Source organism: Mastigoproctus giganteus, chromosome 11, assembly GCF_048544385.1.
Source record: "Mastigoproctus giganteus isolate SK-2022 chromosome 11, ASM4854438v1, whole genome shotgun sequence".
Classification (NCBI taxonomy): domain Eukaryota; kingdom Metazoa; phylum Arthropoda; class Arachnida; order Uropygi; family Thelyphonidae; genus Mastigoproctus; species Mastigoproctus giganteus.
The window spans coordinates 121,397,148-121,415,874 of NC_143585.1; the positions used below are offsets into that span (position 1 = coordinate 121,397,148).

At 36.8% G+C, this 18,727-nt stretch overlaps 1 protein-coding gene across 1 annotated transcript in view; it reads right to left on the reverse strand.

Annotated features, from left to right (window-relative positions):
* Positions 1-363: 363 nt before the first annotated feature.
* The window catches only part of Nagk (N-acetylglucosamine kinase), a 156,013-nt gene continuing 137,649 nt past the window's right edge, over positions 364-18,727 (reverse strand). The window contains exons 9-10 of the mRNA XM_090384552.1: positions 7,322-7,400; positions 364-530 (exon numbers count right to left, since the gene is read on the reverse strand). Of these exons, the coding sequence (XP_090240678.1) occupies positions 364-530; positions 7,322-7,400 (246 nt within the window). The remainder of the gene's footprint in view (positions 531-7,321; positions 7,401-18,727) is intronic.

Below are 18,727 nucleotides of genomic sequence, written 5' to 3' on the forward strand. Positions count from 1 at the left end.
TGTTACCATTCCGCCTAGTATACAATGTATGACTTGGATATTTACTAAAATTAAAATTTTCATTCATCATAAAACTCCAAATTGAGTTAGCTATAAGATGCTTAGTTTGAATATTGTTTATTAACTCAGAAATCATTTATTGGTAATAACATTAATAAAGCAAAATGCATTAGAATTGCTAAAAATAACAATTTTTATGCTGAGTTTATTCATAAAATTTAATACATTATAGAAAAAATTTAATTATCCCAATTAAATTAAGTTAAAAAAATTCAAGCTGTGGTTTCAATACCATTATCTATACAATTCAATTTTTTCAATAAAAAAGGCAACAGTTAAGTAATAAAAAAAACTTCAAAGATATTAACATGTTTTGAAATGATAAAATACAGAGCAATTTTCTTTGCTGTTTATTGGCAACTTGTATCCTATTTTATTAGCTCCAAGGTATGCTGCACCTAATGCTGAGGACTTGGTTAAACGAAGAAGGGTGAATTCCTGAAGTTTAGAATCCAATGTAGCATGAAACCCTTAAAAAAAACACAGATGTGATAATACATTTATTTATTAAAACTACTGAACTGATGCACAATTGTAATATTCTAATAATACATAATACTGTAGTTTCAATAACAATAAAATGCAAACACATTTTAGAAGGAAAATTTTGAACAAAAATATTTTAAACACAAATTCAACAAGTGCTTACTAGGCAGAATATTAGTGTAAAATAAAGCCTTTACTTATAACGCTATCATGTTTCGTCACTACTGTTGTACTTTCTGCAAATAGTGCAGCATCTTTAGAGCCATCACATTGTTGGTTCTACATATCTTGAAAGACAGTTACTGTTTCATGTTTCACTAACTCACCCTAATTTTTCACCCATTCATATACCTGGGAAATAGTTGATTGCTTCGTTGTCCTGTTGGTATCAAATTATGATTTGGTGCCTCCATCCACTTAGGTCTACACTTCACCCATGAACACTAAGGGTTTGTTAAATGATATGTCCAGTGGCTGCAGTTGGCTAAGGCATCCTGGAATTACAGTTAACTCTATATTTTATTCAGCAACCATCATTTCTGTTGCTCTATTACATGTGATCACAATAAAAGAGCTAGTTTTTTAGACGACCAACACCTGGATGTTTTGAACATAATGTCCCTAAACGTGACAAGTACCTTGTCCCTAAACGTGACTAAAGACATTGCATACACCTAGTATATCATAAGATGCAGGAGCATTTCTGACAAAACATTATATCTTGTAGTCTGTAAAATATAAAATAGCTTATTTTTAACTTGCCTCTCAAATTTTGTGAAGAATATTTTGCTCCATTATATGCTTAAAGAAACCTGTATATCATTATTTTGTATAATACCAATTTTTAACCTAATGTAAATTTTTCATAATTTATCACTTGTTAAATCAAAGGGTAAATTCCAATTTGATGAACATTTTAATAAAACTGTGAAAATAATGATTTGCAAAATTGAAAACACTAAAGGAATAGTTGCAAACTGCAACTAATAATGCTAAAGAAATGCAAACAGCTACTTGCATACAAGCAAAAATTTAAAATTAGAAAATTTCAAAAATAATTAAACTGAACTAATTAAGCAAAACTGCTGCCAGAAACAAGCTAGTAAACCCCACTCCACATAACCCAATGAATTCACACAGACACTCAAGTAAAACCTAAAAAGGAAGCAAGTTTAGGGGTGACCACTTCAAAAGGTATCAGGCTGGTGGACATTCCCAAACACTTGCATTTTCTGTTGTAGATTGCTAAAGGGGGAGGAACCTCAGACAGACATGACAGGAAAAAAAATCTTAAATATGATTATCTCAATAATTAGGAAACTGACAGAATGAAAATTAAATTCCAATGCTCCAGTAAACAAACCAAAATGAAAATATGCAACATCTACTAATTGAAAAACTGCAAATTATTACAAAAATTAGATAACCAAACAAAAACTCAAGACAGAAAAATACATATAAATTAAAAAATAAAAATAATAAATAATTTAGAAGATACAAATGTAAAGAGAATGGAGGGGGGGAACAGAAGTACAAAAGAAAAAATGCAATGGCCTGGATCCACAGCTAAAAGATACCATGTTAGAGGAATAATTGCAAATTACAACCATTAATGCTGAAGAGGTGCCACCTGTGTATAAGCATAAATTAAATGAATTAGTAGAAGCCTGCACTCACCCAGGGAAACAGTGGCACAGTTTCTTGCTTAAAGAAGTGCGATATAAATGGTGTTTTTTTTTTTTTTGGAAATTGTTCATATGTAAGTGGCACTTGGCACTTTTTTTTTTAGCATTAATGGTTGCAATTCAACAAGGTATAATAGTGTTTTAATTTTATAAATCGTTATTATAAAATAATTTATAAAGATGTGATAACACACCTTTAACTTTTGGCAAACTCAGATAATATATGATCAACTACATTTACCTTTTGTTTTTCCTCCTTCCCTTTCTCTTTATAATTCATTATATTCTTTGATCTGGTTTTACTGATCTTAAAATAACTGTTTATATTAAGTACTTTTGTCATCGAGCTAACCAGATCTCTGATACCTACCGTTTACGCCAACAGGGCAAATTCATCAAATTAGACAGAGAAGCTAACTCCTCAAGGGCGAGCACACGTTCAAATGACATAACTTCCTTCGTCTTGAACCTAAGCAGCAAACAACTATCCACTGCACAGCTCAATGTCTTATCCCTTACTGTATCTCATTGTATTTATTGTGTTATTAAATACATTCACTGGATTATACTGTATTTTTCTTACCATGGACCCCAGTACATCAGGCCCTTTCGTGGTGCTGATTAGAGATCAACAACTGGTTGTTAATGAGTTTTTTGTGTCAGAAGGAGACAGCACAACCACAGAATACAGCAGAATAAGCAAACTTCAGAAGTTTGTTTCCCATAATGAAGGGGAAATAAGTTTCAGTATAAGCAGCAAATGTTTTAACTTGTTTTTGTTACTGGAAATTAAAGAATTGCACTTTCTTTTATATGAGGTAACAAATTCCTATGTGAATAACTGTGTGACCTTCAAGCATAATATTTCAAATTAAAGATTTTTTTCTACTGTAAGAATGAGGTTCAGGGTAACAAAAATATTTCAAATTACAAGCTCTACTACATATTTTCATTACATTAAAATATATATTACTGTTATAAAAAAAGCTAGATTAATTATCAGCACCAACACTTGCTTATATTTATTATACAGTGCAATCTAGCTATAAAGCAGGTTTCAGGTGACAACCTTAATACCTGTATTATAAGCAAAGCGCATTCTAACTTAAAATTTTTTTAGCATTTTTCTCCCAGTGTTTTTTTAACATAAATACACTTTACTTAGAAAATAAATACTTTATTTGCTAATGTTTTATGAGTATACAGACTAAAAGATAGAATGCTATATCAACTAATATACAATGTTGTTATATTTTATGCACCCATTCTGAAATAGTCTTCCACACTATCTTCCAAGTCACTCCCTATGCCGCTGGCCTTCTGTTTGTCAACTGCTTCCCACTGTTCACAGTCTGCAATTTCTTCCTTGCTCAGGTAATATGCAACTGGAGCTTCCACTTCCACCTCAATCCATGCAGCTATTTGCTCCAAGACTGCCAGAAAGTACATTACAAGCAGCCTTTGCCCATTGTTCTGAAAATGCTACTAATTCAAGGTTATTATTAGTAATCTCATCTTTTCCCAGCAGTTTTAAATTTTTTTTCCTCTTTTATCCAACCATGGATCATTCCTTCTGGAATTCCACATTTGCAAAATATACTGCATTTTGTTTCGCCACTCTTAACTCTTTCATTAATCTTTAACTTTTCTTGAACTGTATAATTTTTTTCTTTTGGTGGGCATTACTTCAGTCCTACTGATTTACTAATTTTGCCATGTATTTATTTCTAATGCCCTACACAATTTACCGTGTTTTGAGAAAACTAAATCAAAACCAAACTAAGCCAGCCTATCATAGTGTCAAAGTGAAGTTATGTGACTTCTCCACAAATCACTTGTCAATTCATGTATATTTTTGTCTAGTTTAGCTCTTAGCAGTTTTTGCTATCCAAAGTATAACTTCTAGTCGAAGAAGGGATGTCATGTGCTGTTTTACAAAAATTACTCTGCAACTGAATATATCGAAGCGAATATACAGCCAATTTTTAGTTAATTTTCCCTCTTGGAAATACGGTAGTAGGATGTACAATTGATAAGATAATTGATATACAGTATTCACTTTTTTCAGTTTCCAATATTAATTTGCTAGTTCTTTGAACACTAATTTTTTCCATAATTTGCTTGGAGGACATGATCGTACCCATGGTATATTCAAAACTGCGGTATGAAGAGGCACATTATATCGACATTGCACTGTACTTGTTATAAAACAAATAATAAGTATATGTAGTTATATATTAAATTGTTTACTAAACTATGCAGAGAGTGTTCTATTCAAGGCATCTTTCACCATCCACTGTAGAACTCTGATCACTTCCTGCTACTGGTTCCTGTACTCTCAGCCCTACTATGTCATCTGGTTCATCTTACCATAACTATAATTTTTAAAGAAATTTTACAAATTTCAGATCTAGAAGTTGATAAAATAAATCAGGTAGAAATGTAGAGGATGTTATAATAACAAAAAAAAAAAAAACTAAGAGTGTTCATTGTTAATGATTTTTTTATATTGTTTCCGACAATATAAAAGACATTTTATATCATATTTAGCCATTTTGTCAATAAAATGGCTGAAATTGAACTCTGGTTAGGACAACTAATACTGATATAATCAGGCTAACAGAAACATGGTGGCACCTGGACATTGCCAAGATTGAGCTCCACTACAGTATGTATAATGTACTTAGGGAAGATAGGAGTTTTGCCATCAGGCTGCTTTTGATAAAAAGCAGCCTGATGGCAAAAAGTTTTTACTGTCTGAAGTTACATCTGCCAGCATAGAATCTGTGTGGTGTGAGTTAGAAGCAGAGGAACAATGAAAGTGGGAGTAATCTACACACTAGAAACTTGTGAAGAATATGATGAGTCTTTACATGCAGATGGAATGGGCAAGCAAGCGTGAACGTCTTATTATGGTGACTTTAATCTGCCCCAGGTTGATTGGAAAAAGTGGGAGGGAAACTCATGGTGGAAGAAAACTTTTTAAAATAAACTAGATGATTATTATTTGTACCAGCATGTTACTGAAAGTACGGGATGAGAATATTCTTGACCTATTCATTAATAACAAATCAGATGACATCACAGGGCATAATACAGGAACCAATCATGCAATCAATAGCTGGAAGATGAAGAAAGTTGTTGCAGTAGTTAAAGGCACGGGTTTTAAATTTAGAAGATGAGACTTTGGCAGTTTAAGGCACTATATGGCATCTGTGAACTAGGCTTGTCGAGGAATGGTGAATACACTTGAATTATGGAATAGTTTTAAAACAAAAATCACAAAAGCCATGAACACATACATACCTTTAAGAAAATATTGCAGCAGCAGCAGGATGCTGAAATGGATGACTGTGGAGCTGGCTGGTCAAGCCAAAGCTGTGTATGAGAAAGCATTGGCTAAGAGAGCAAAGAAGGGAGACAAGGAATTTTTCATATATGTGAATAAGGAAGAAAAAAAGGGAATAGTAGTGGAGGCATGTGATGCAAGCTTATGTAGCATCAGCTTAAAAAAAACAAAAAAAAAAAAAAAAAAAACAATTTCACATATCCATTCCCTCTAAAAGTTTGTCCAGTTTCTCTTGAATTTAAGCTATCAAACTTCCACAATGACAGATGGAAGTTTGTTCCAGCAATTAACCACCCGCTGGCTAAAGGCAAAGTTCTGCACAACTATTCTGCAACTGTCTTTCCTCAATTTGAATTTATGCCTCCTCAGGTTCGTAATCTGAGCAAGAGGAAGAATCCCATCAGAATTTAGTGTATTCAACCCATTCAAGGCCTTATACCCCTCAATCAGAACACCTCACAGGTGCCTAGTCTCCAGCTGCAATTTGCAGAACTTAAGCCTTTCTTGGTAAGAGGACTCCCTTTGTTTCCCTCACCAATCTTGTTGCCCTTCTCTGTACAAAGGAATACCTGACATCCTTTCTTCTCTGTACAGTTTTGAATAAGATTGGACCCTTGTGCACTGGGTGTGGGACAGTCTTAGACAATCCAGCCGATGTTGCAGATGAATTGAACAGGTACTTTGTATCTGTCGTTACTGACAAAAGACCCTTTATGCTAAGAAGAGGATGTGCTAGTGAGGCTTAGCCATATGAAATTAGTGATGTCGTAATTACAGATGACTGTTTATTAGAAAAACATTTGAGCATAAAGGCAAGTAAGGCTCCTAGAGTTGATGGCATATACCCTGTAGTTTTGAAGAAGGTCACGCGGGAGTGTATAAGAGTGTCTTTGGACTCAGGGTTCGAAGATTTATCGAACGCTATCCTGTAGAGATAGGGAGGTCATAATCTCACTGTGAAAGGCAATTGTAAGATGACATTTGGAATACTGTGTAAGGAAAGGAAAGTATGGAGACCTGATCTAAAAAAAGACATTGAACTTCTTGAAAAGGTCCAAGGATGGGTAACTAGAATGGTGAGATCAGCAGAAGGATGACTATATGAGAAAGACTTTGATTATGTGGACTACAGAACTCGGCAACCAGGCACCTCAGAGGTGACCTGATTGAGGTTTATAAGGATCTGAGAGGGATTAGTAAAATGAATGAAGGTGGAATCTCACTGTTCTAAACAATTCCAGAACTAAGGGTCATAATTTAAAATTACAGGACTTGAGGTTTAGATTAGACTGTAGGAAGTTTTTTCTTAGCCAGTCAGTCAGTCATTGATAGTTGTTACAAGTTGCCCTTGCAGGTAGTTGAGGCTGACAGTTTTGAGTAAATCCAAGGATCAACTGGATACTGATCTGTGTCAGTAGGGAAGCATATAATTTGTTTTCTTATCAACTTTTTTTTTTTTTTTTGCCAGTGTAGCAAAAGCCTGTGACTTCCTTGCACCATATGGCAAATACTATTACTAATAAATCACTCTATTTGGCTGTAAAATCAAAATAGCGAAAAACATTAATATTTACGTTTATGTATGTAGCTTTTCAATTTTTATAAAGCACAAATTCAGTTATTCAATTTGATAATTCCTACATTATGTCCTCCTAATATTTTACTGACACTTAGAATTCAGACTGTTTCCCAAAAAAAAAAAAAAAAAAAATCAATGATTATGACAATGTTAAGTACTTGCCTTCTTTTAGCAGAGGCCAACTTTTAAAAACTGATCCAACACACAAAATTGGAAGCCCACCTTCATTTTCAAGTAAACTCTATGGGAAAAAAAAAAAAAATAATAAAATAATAATCAAAGATCAGCTATACAGAAATACTGAAAGACATAAATAATAAAAATTGCCATGCGGAAATTTCTACATTACAATCCATTAAAAAAAAAGAAAAAAATACAATTTATGAAATGTGAAATATATGCTACAGACATACAAAAAAAATTTTTATGCAATTTTTAGCTACATAAATTTTGGTCTTATCAGCTCATATGTGTAAGCACAGCAAAACAAATGGCCCTCAGTCCTCGGCTTTCACTAACCCCTCTTACAGCAGCGAGAGGATCAGATTTCAGGAACTGCTTGGGGTCATGAAACAAGTAAATACATGGGCTGTGTTAGAGTAACAAAGAGTAAGAACAGGTGCATGTATACTTGCATGTACACCAATGCTTGGAGTATAGTAAATAAATTTGTTGAATCTGAAATGCTAGCTGAGACATTCAAGGCAGATGGATTTTGTTGGGATATCAGAGATGTGGTGCCCCTCAGATCTAAGGGATGCAGAATTGGAATTTGGGGAGTACAATGTGTACAGAAAGGACAAGAAGGGAGGAGGGGTTATGCTGTTAGTTAAGAAACACAAAATCTTAGAATGTGCATCCAGTTAACATAGATGAACAGTGCCATGTTGAGTCAGTTTGGTGTGACATAAGCACTGGAAAAGCACAACTGAGGGTAACACTTTGTTATAGGCCTAATGACTCTGATGAGTACAATAAACAATTATACAGAGAAACAGAGTGGGCCAGTAAATCAGAGTGTGTTATAATGGGAGATTTTAACTTCCCGGATATTGACTGGGACTTGTCGGTTGGTCACTTGCACACTAGCAAGGCTTTTGTAGATTTATTGGATGATTGTTTTCTACAGCAGCATGTTAGAGAGGCAGTAACACTCTTGATCTGATTATCAGCAGTGATTATTCATGCATTAAGAATTTACAGATAAAGGAACCACTAAGTGCATTGATCACAGTGTACTGATGTGGGATTTACTTTTTTTTTTTTTTTATGTAAACCACAAACACGAGAGGTATTAGAACCTATAGTACTTAGTACGTGCTTGGGTTGGAGGTTGAGAAGACGAAAGAAGATATTTGTTGACATTGGACTTGAAATTCTGTAGACTAATTTTCAGGAAATATGTATAAAGGAAGGTTGTTCCAGAAAACTGGCATTTGAATGAATAAACATGGAAGATGAAAAGTTGGTTCTGTTGGTACTTTTTCTGACAGAATCTGTTATTTCAATTACTGTTCATCTCAGTTGCCCAAATTATTTGCTTTATGATTCCTTTTGCCTCAAAGGTGGTACTTGTGCATATGTCCGTTCCGATATTCCCCGTCAGAGCTTGGTAATTTAGAATCTCCTCTTTTTGATCTTCTCTGGCTTAAAATCCCTCTACCTCATTGTGTAAAATTCATCTGTTTTCTCTACCATTCTCCCAACTCCACTAATTACTTGGAGCTCTTTGACTTCCTCTCTTTGCAACTTGACTTTCTCCAGTCAAACTTTCCTAACAGTAAGGTAATTTTCCTTGGTGATTTTAATGTTCACAACTCCAGCTAGCTTCCGTTTTCTAGTCACACCGACCCAGCTGGTTGAGATGCTGAGGCCTTTGCAATTACTAATGACCTTGCACAGATTGTTCATTTACCTACAAGAATACCAGACAATCCTAACCATACAGCCAACATGCTTGATCTTTTTCTCACAAACAACCCTTCTAATTACACAGTCGAAGTGAGTTATCCTTTAGGCACCTCAGATCACAACTTGGTGATCGTTTCTTCTCCAATGGAGCCTTTATCTCATGGCTATTCCCAACCTGGTATTGTTTGGCATTACAAGAATGAAAAATGGGATGACCTGCGAGATTTCTTTTCTTTATTTCCTTGGTCGGACTATTTTTTCAAAACTCCTGATGTCAATGTTTGCTCAGATCGTGTCAATTAAATTATTCTTGTAGGAATGGAATCCTTTATTCCACACTCCACTTTAAAATCTCGTCCTTTATCTAAACCTTGGTTTACTAATAAATGTGCTAAGGCTGTTCAAGAGAAGAACATTGCATATCGTAATTGGCTTGTTTCCAATTCTTCAGTTTCATTTTCTGTCTACATCAAAGCCCGCAACAATTGTAAAGCAGTTATTAATCAGTCCAAAGTAGATTTTGAACAGGCTAAGAGTAGAAAACTTGCTTCTTGCCATAATGGTAGCCGAGCATTCTGGTCTCTTGCCAAAGCTATTGGCCACAACTTTTCCCATCTCTGCTCCCACCTCTGTCCAAACCAGATGGTTCTGTTGCCACTTCAGCCAAGGATAAAGCTGACCTGCTAGCATCCCATTTTTCTTCCAGCTCATGTATTAATGATCTTGGTAAAACACCTCCCACCATTCCCAACACGCTCCATTCAATGCCTCCTGTGGTCTTCCGTCAAAAGAATATCAGAAGGATTTTGATGAATCTTGATGCTAAGAAAGCTCCAGGTCCTGATGGTATTTCTCCACTTGTTCTCAAAACCTGTGCTCCTGAACTTACTCCTATTCTTTGCCGCCTTTTTTCACTTTCTTATTCCAAAGGTGTTTTTCCTTCTGCTTGGAAATTTGCTCATATCCAGCCAGTTCCTAAAAAGGGTGACAAATCCCTCCCATCCAATTATCGTCCCATTGCAATTACTTCTACTCTTTCTAAAGTAATGGAGAAATCAATTAACCGCCAACTCAAACTATCCAGAAACCTTCCGTCTGATCAATGATCACCAGTATGGATTCCATCAGTGTCGATCCACTGGTGATATTCTGGCTTATGTTATCGATTTATGGACAAATTCCACTTGTGTTTCACCGAACTATGGAAAAGTTCGGTGAAACACAAGCAGTTGCTCTTGACATCTCAAAGGCTTTCGATCGTGTTTGGCATAAAGGTCTTCTAAACAAGCTTCCATCTTATGGTTTGCCAATTGTTTTTTGTAATTGGTTATCCAGTTTTCTCTCTGAACGCTCACTGAGGGTGATGGTAATGGCTCTGTCTTCTAACTTCTCCACTAATGTTGGTGTCGCCCAAGGTTCAGTTCTTTCCCCCAGTCTTTTCCTCTTGTATATTAATGACCTTCTTCCATTGACTGGAAATCCTATTCATTGTTTTGTCAATGACAGCACATTGCATTCCACTTTCCATTTTGAGAAACCTTGTCCTGCTCAATCAGCTTCAACTTCTCGAAAATCTTCTACCAATTCCTTAAATGTCGATCTCCAGGTAATTCTCCAGTGGGGCAAAGACAACTTAGTTGATTTCAATCCTTCCAAAACTCAGTCTTGTCTTATATCTCGCAAAAAGGATTCTTCTGCTCCTATGCTTATCTTTGGTGACACTCCAATTTCTAGGCAAAATGATATATCTCTTTTGGAGATTACCCTGACTTCTAATCTCTCTTGGCACAAACACATTACAAATATTGCTTCCTCTGCATTGAAAAAACTTGGTTCTCTATTTTGCTCTCGGCGTTACTTTACTTTCAAACAGCTGTTCACTCTTTACAAATTGCAAATCCACCCTACCATGGAATATTGTTCTCACATCTGGGGCGGTGCCCCCCAAATCTCTCTCAGGTTTCTTGATTCCGTTCAGAAGAGGGCAGTTAGGTTAATTAATGATTCATCTCTAACAGAGTCTCTCCACTCACTGTTTCTGCTGCATGCTTCTTCTACAGATACTTCCACGGGCACTGTTCTTCTGAATTGGCTTCTATAATTCCTGCTCTCTTTCAAAACAGTTTGAACACGTGATGCCACCAGCCAACATCCATTTACTGTCCAACTTCAAACTCACAGAACCAACTTTTCATCTTCCTCGTTTGTTCATTCAACTGTGGTTTTTAGGAACAGCCTACCTTCATACGTATTTCCTGAAAATTACAGTCTACAGAAGTTCAAGGCTAATGTCAACAAATATCTTCTTTCGTCTTCATAACCTCCAACCCAAGCACGGTACTAAGTACTATAGATTCTAATACCTCTCGTGTTTCGGGTTTTCATAAAAAAAAAAAAAAAAAAAAAAAAAACACTGCTTCTATTAGAATGAGCAGCAGCCATGAGAGTGAGGTACTGGGTATTTCAAGGGCTGCTGGAAGTCATCATGGAACAAGTAAATACATGGGTTGTGTTAGGGTAACTAAGAGTAGGAATAGATGCATTGTACAGAGAATTCGAGTTGGCTATTAAATCAGATTGTCTTATAATGGATGAATTTGAGGTGCTGGTGAAGACATCAAAGCCTGGTGTTGGCATCCTGAGCTGGATATCATCATTCTTCTCTTTCTTGGTGATTCTTTTCTACTTCTCTCTCTCTCAAGGTAACTCGGGATTTTTTTTTTTTTTTTTTTGGCTGATGCAGTATAAGCCTCAGGCTTCCTTGCACCACATGGCTAATAATAATAATAATATCAGAGGAGTGTCACACAGAGCTAAGGAATGCATTATCGGAATTTGGGGAGTATGTGTACAGACAGGATAGAGAAGAGGGATCATGCTGTTAGTTAAGGAACACAAAATCTAAGGAAGTGCGTCCACTTGACATGGATGGACGATGCAGTGTTGAGTCAGTTTGGTGTGACATAAGCACTGGGAAAGCAAAGTTGAGAGGACCAGTGTATTATAGGCCTAATGACTCTGATGAGTACAACAAACAACTGTACAGAGAATTCGAGTTGGCTAATAAATCAGATTGTCTTATAATGGGGGATTTTAACTTCCCAGATATTCACTGGAACTTGAGGGTTGGTCACACCCACACTAACAAGACTTTTGTGGATTTATTGGATGATTGTTTTTTTACAGCAGCATGTTCAAGAGGCAACCAGAGGCAGTAATACTCTTGATCTGATTATAAGCAGTGATTATTCATGCATTAAGAATCTGCAGATAAAGGAACCACTAGATGGCAGTGATGACAGTGTACTGATGTGGGATTTACTCAAAGATGTAATGGCAAAGAATGCAAAGAAAAACAGTTAAGACTTCTTTACTTTTGTAAACTCTAGAAGGAAGGGGATGAATCAGACTGGTCCACTTGATATCAATGGTTTGATTTGAGGATTCTGCTCAGTTAGCTGACAAACAATGAGTATTTTGCATCTACATTCACACACAAGGAATTCTGTTTGGAAGTGGAAGTCAGAAGCTTATCAAATTCTAACAGAGAGTTAAATGATTTTATAATAACTGAGAATAGAGTGGAGGAGAAATTGCTGAAGCTAAACATAAGGAAGGCACTTGGGATGGATGGGATCTATCCAGCTATATTAAAGGAGACAGCAAAGGAAGTAAGCAGGCCTTTAGCCACGATTATGAGGGCATCCATGGACACAGGGGATGTCCCTACGGACTTGATATATGCAAATGTATCCCCAATTCACAAAGGAGGATCGAAACGTGACAAGTAATTACAGACCTATTAGTTTAACTTCTGTTCAGGGGAAAATAATGGAGTCACTGGTGAAAGAAGCACTGCGGGATCATCTAAACAAGACTGCAGTTCAGACACATGGGTTTGTTAAGGGTACGTCTTGTCCAACAAATTTGATTGAATATTATGATGTGGTCACAAAGAAACTGGATGCAAAAAATAATTTTGATGCCATATACTTGGATTTTAGGAAATCTTAACACTGTTGCGCATGGAAGACTACTATACAAGTTGGAGCAGTATGACATTAAAGGCAAGTTGCTACAATGGATAAAAGGATGGTTGAGTGGGAGTAGTAATCAATCGACACTGCTCTTCGTGGACTACTATTATTAGGGGAATTCCCAAGGGGTCCGTGTTGGACCTATTGCTGTTTTCTGTATTTATCAATGATACTGATGAAGGTATATTAGACTTTATGTCCCAGTTTGCAGATGATGCGAAGTTTGGTAGGGTTGTTAATGACAGTAAGGACTGTACACTACTGCAACAGGATCTAGAAAGAGGTGGCAAATGAAGTTTAACATTGACAAATGCAAAGTACTGCATATGGGTAGCAGTAAACCCAGAGTAACATACCAACTGTGCAGTACTACACTCAGGGTTGTGAAGAATGTAAAGGACCTGGGGGTAATTGTGCAGTCAGTCTGCAAGAGTAGCTCATGGTCTCTTGTCATGATATACAAGAATTTTTCTAGCAGGGATAAGGAGGTGAGTATCCCCTTGTATAAGGCAATGGTCAGGCCACACCTTGAGTACTATATACAGATCTGGAGGCCTCATTTTAGGAAGGATGTAGAGCTGCTGGAACAAGCAGAGAAGGGCAACAAAATTAGTGAATGGAACAAAGGATTAAGTTTTGCAATTACAGTGTCTGGAGTGTAGGCACCTGCAAGGTGATCTGATTGAGATGTATAAGGCCTTGAATGATTTGAGCAAGCTCAGTGCTGATGAGATTCTCTTGTCCAGAATAATTGCCTGAGAGCGACATAAATTCAAATTTAGGAAAGGCGGTTGTAGAAGAGATGTGCAGAAACTTGCCTTTAGCCAGCGGGTAGCTGATTTCTGGAACAAACTTCCATCTGTCGTTGTAGAAGTGGACCGCTTAAATAAATTCAAGGAACTAGACAAACATCTGGAGCAAATGGATGTGTGAAATGGGAAGAGTTTTTTTTTTTTTTTTTTTTGGCTGTTGCTGTTTAAGCTTGCTTTCTTGCATCTTATGCCTCTATTAATGCTAATTCTAATTTTTTCCTTCAACTAATGTTTTCTGGAACAACGTCCATTCACAAGTATTTCCAGAATATTACAATCTACAGTATTTCAAGTCTTATGTTAACAAGTATCCTCTTTCATCTTCTCAATCCTCAAAGCCATGCACAGTTCAAAAGTACTATTAGTTTATTACCTTTTATGTTTGAGGTTTTCGTAGTACAGTAAACTCCGGTTATTTGGGGCAAATCTTAAAAAACAGAACCCAATCGAGAAAATAGCCAGGGTTTACTTTGCTTAATTGGGACAACATGCCGTTTAATCGGGGCAGGAGACCGTAGCACTGGAGATTACCCTACGATTGTCTCCAACCATGCCATGTGGTTCGGTCGGATTTCTGGAGGTCACAACTGTAAAACAATTAGCAGTCACCTGTTTATTGGGCTTTTCTGTTAGTGCAATCTATCATAAATGGATAGTAAACTCGATCTTATTGAATTTGTGATAATACCGACAGCTGGAATTCTGTGGGTTGTTATGGTGAAATGTGCTTACGCTTCCATGGAATCTTCAATCATAAAAAAAATTAATTTTCAGAATATTCTCTTCATTCCTATTTTTAAAGCTTCATAACTTGTTACTACGTTCTCACTTGCGCGTATTGTGTTACTTGCAATTTGTGTGTGCCGGGTTCTTTGTTATTGATTGCTTATCTTTTTACTGTTTTAAATTTTAGCCCCCACCCACAAATGTCAGTGAATAGAAATGTCAACTAGTTAGTATGTACATATTACAGTACGTATTAATTATTCTGATTATCATGTATATTCTTCCGATTTTCACGTATTATTTTAATTTTTTAATTGGTAAGGTAATAAAGGGTAAATTTGTGCTTAATATATCTTTACTTTTATAGCCTGTGGATAATATTCCTCCTATTTTCGTTAATTAGAATCGCTGTTTAATAGAATTAAAATTCAATTCACAAAAGTGATCACAATGACCAATGCTTATTATACATCGTATAGTGAACGGTACTTTACTATGGTGACTCCATCGTAACGTGATTTAATTGTACAGTGAACCAATTGTAAAGAGGGGGTCCATTGTATAGTTTAACTTTTTTTTACGTAAAACTTCGGATAATTGGGGCAGCCGCTTAATCGGGTCAAAATGCACTAGTCCCGATGTGTCCCAAATAACCGAAATTGACTGTAATTAAAAAAAAAAAAAAAAACTTCACATTATCTGTTCATACATTTAATTTATCTAATTCTTCCTTAGATTTATTCCAACCATGTATCTCCTCATCACCAGATGGAAGTGTATCCATTCTTCCTCAATTTAAATGTATGCTCCCTTATGTGTGATATTTCGAAGGATGCCATTAACATTTAGTTTACTTAATCCATTCAAAGCCTTAAACACCTCAGTCAGACCTTCTCACTTAGTATCCAGATGGTGCAACTTACAGAAATAATATTTTATGGAAAGAGTACCCTTTGTTCTCATTATTAATCTCATTGCTCTTTTCTTCACCCAGTCTTACTGAGCCACATCCTTCCTAAAATGAGGTCCAGACCTGTATGCAGTATTTAAGTTGTGGCCAAACCATTGCTTTATATAATGGGATAATCACCTCCTTATCCCTGCTGGCAAAATTTTTTTTTATGTGAACCCCAAACACGAGAGGTATTAGAACCTATAGTACTTAGTACCATGCTTAGGTTTGAGTTTAAGACGAAAGAAGATATTTGTTGACATTGGACTCGAACTTCTGTAGATTGTAATTTTCAGGAAATACGTATGAAGGAAGGTTGTTCCAGAAAACGGCAGTTGAATGAATAAATGAGGAAGATGAAAAGTTGGTTCTGTGGGTTTGAAGTTGGACAGTAAATGGATGTTGGCTAGTGGCGGCACGTGTTTGGACTGTTTTGAAAGAGAGAGCAGGAATTACAGAAGCCAATTCAAAAGAACAGTGAACATGGAAGTATCTGTAGAAGAGGCATGCAGCAGAAACAGTGCGTCTATGAGAAAGCAAGTGGAGAGACTCTGTTAGAGATGAATCATTAATTAACCTAACTGCCCTCTTCTGAATGGAATCAAGAAGCCTGAGAGAGGTTTTGGGTGCACCACCCCAGATGTGGGAACAATATTCCATGGCAGGGCGGATTTGCGATTTATACAGAGTGAGCAGCTGTTTGGAAGAAAAGTAATGCCGAGAGCGAAAGAGAAAACCAAGTTTTTTTAGATGCAGAGGAAGCAATATTTGTAATGTGCTTGTGGCAAGAGAGATTAGAAGTCAGGGTAATCCCCAAAAGAGATATATCATTTTGCCTAGAAATCGGAGTGTCACTAAAGATAAGCATAGGAGCAGAAGAATCCTTTTTGCGAGATATAAGACAAGACTGAGTTTTAGAAGGGTTGAAATCAACTAAGTTGTCTTTGCCCCACTGGAGAATTACCTGACGATCAGCATTTAAGGAATTGGTAGCAGATTTTCGAGAAGTTGAAGCTGATTGGGCAGGACAAGGTTTCTCAAAATGGAAAGTTGAATGCAATATGCTATCATCGGCAAAACTATGGATAGGATTTCCAGTCAATGGAAGAAGGTCATTAATATACAAGAGGAAAAGAGTGGGGGGAAAGAACTGAACCTTGGGGGACACTGGCATTAGTGGAGAAGTTAGAAGACAGAGAGCCATCTACCATCACCCTCAGTGAGCGATCAGAGAGAAAACTGGATAACCAATTACTAAAAACAGTTGGCAAACCATAAGATGGAAGCTTGTTTAGAAGACCTTTATGCCAAACACGATCAAAAGCCTTTGAGATGTCAAGAGCAACTACTTGTGTTTCACCGAACCTTTCCATTGAATTAGTCCATAAATGGGTAACATGAGCCAGAATATCTCCAGTGGATCAACACTGACGGAATCCATACTGGTGATCGTTGATCAGACGGAAAGTTTCTAGGTAGTTTAAGAGTTGGCGGTTAATTGATTTCTCCATTACTTTAGAAAGAGTAGAAGTAATTGCAATGGGACGATAATTGGATGGGAGGGATTTGTCACCCTTTTTAGGAACTGGCTGGATATGAGCAAATTTCCAAGCAGAAGGAAAAACACCTTTGGAATAAGAAAGTGAAAAAGGGCGGCAAAGAATAGGAGTAAGTTCAGGAGCACAGGTTTTGAGAACAAGTGGAGAAATACCATCAGGACCTGGAGCTTTCTTAGCATCAAGATTCATCAAAATCCTTCTGATATTCTTTTGCGGAAGACCACAGGAGGCATTGAATGGAGCGTGTTGGGAATGGTGGGAGGTGTTTTACCAAGATCATTAATACATGAGCTGGAAGAAAAATGGGATGCTAGCAGGTCAGCTTTATCCTTGGCTGAAGTGGCAACAGAACCATCTGGTTTGGACAGAGGTAGGAGCAAAGATGGGCAAAAGTTGCGGCCAATAGCTTTGGCAAGAGACCAGAATGCTCGGCTACCATTAGGGCAAGAAGCAAGTTTTCTACTCTTAGCCTGTTCAAAATCTACTTTGAACTGAATAATAACTGCTTTACAACTGTTGCGAGCTTTGGTGTAGGCAGAAAATGAAACTGAAGAATTAGAAACAAGCCAATTACGATATGCAACATTCTTCTCTTGGACAGCCTTAGCACATTTATTGGAAAACCAAGGTTTAGATAAAGGACGAGATTTTAAAGTGGAGTGTGGGATAAGGGATTCCATTCCTGCAAGAATAATTTCACTTACACGATCTGAGCAAACGTTGACATCAGAAGTTTTGAAACAGTAATCCGACCAAGGAAAAGAAGAAAAGAAGTCTCGCAGGTCATCCCATTTTGCATTCTTGTAATGCCAAACAACACGTGGTTGGGAATAGCCATGAGATAAAGGTTCCATTGGAGAAGAGACAATCACCAAGTTGTGATCTGAAGTGCCTAAAGGACCTCTCACTTCGACCGTGTACTTAGAAGGGTTGTTTGTGAGAAAAAGATCAAGCGTATTGGCTGTATGATTAGGATTGTCCGGTATTCTTGTAGGTAAATGAACAATCTGTGTTAGGTCATTAGTAATTGCAAAAGCCTCAGCATCTCGACCTGCTGGGTCGGTGTGACTAGAAAACGGAAGCCAGCTGGAGTTGTGAACATTAAAATCACCAAGGAAAATTACTTCACTGTTAGGAAAGTTGGACTGGAGAAAGTCAAGTTGCAAAGAGAGGCAGTGGAGTTGGGAGAACGGTAGAGACAACAGATGAATTTGACACAATGAGGTAGAGAGATTTTAAGCTAGAGGAGATTCCAAATTGCCAAGTCTCTGACAGGGAATATCAGAATGGACATATGCACAAGTACCACCTTTGAGGCGAAAGGAATCATACAGCGAATAATTTGGGCATCTGAGATGAGCAGTAGATGAATCAACCGATAACTGAGATTCTGTCAGAAAAAGTACATGGGGTTTGGCAGACTGCAAGTGGAAATGGACATCGTTGAGATTAGAATTGAGACCACGTATATTTGTCAAATGAATTAGGAAGTCCTTGGGAGGTTTAGATCTTTTCGCAGATAAGCTTGCTCTATTAGTTTGACAATTCATGGTGTATTCAATAGTAAGAAA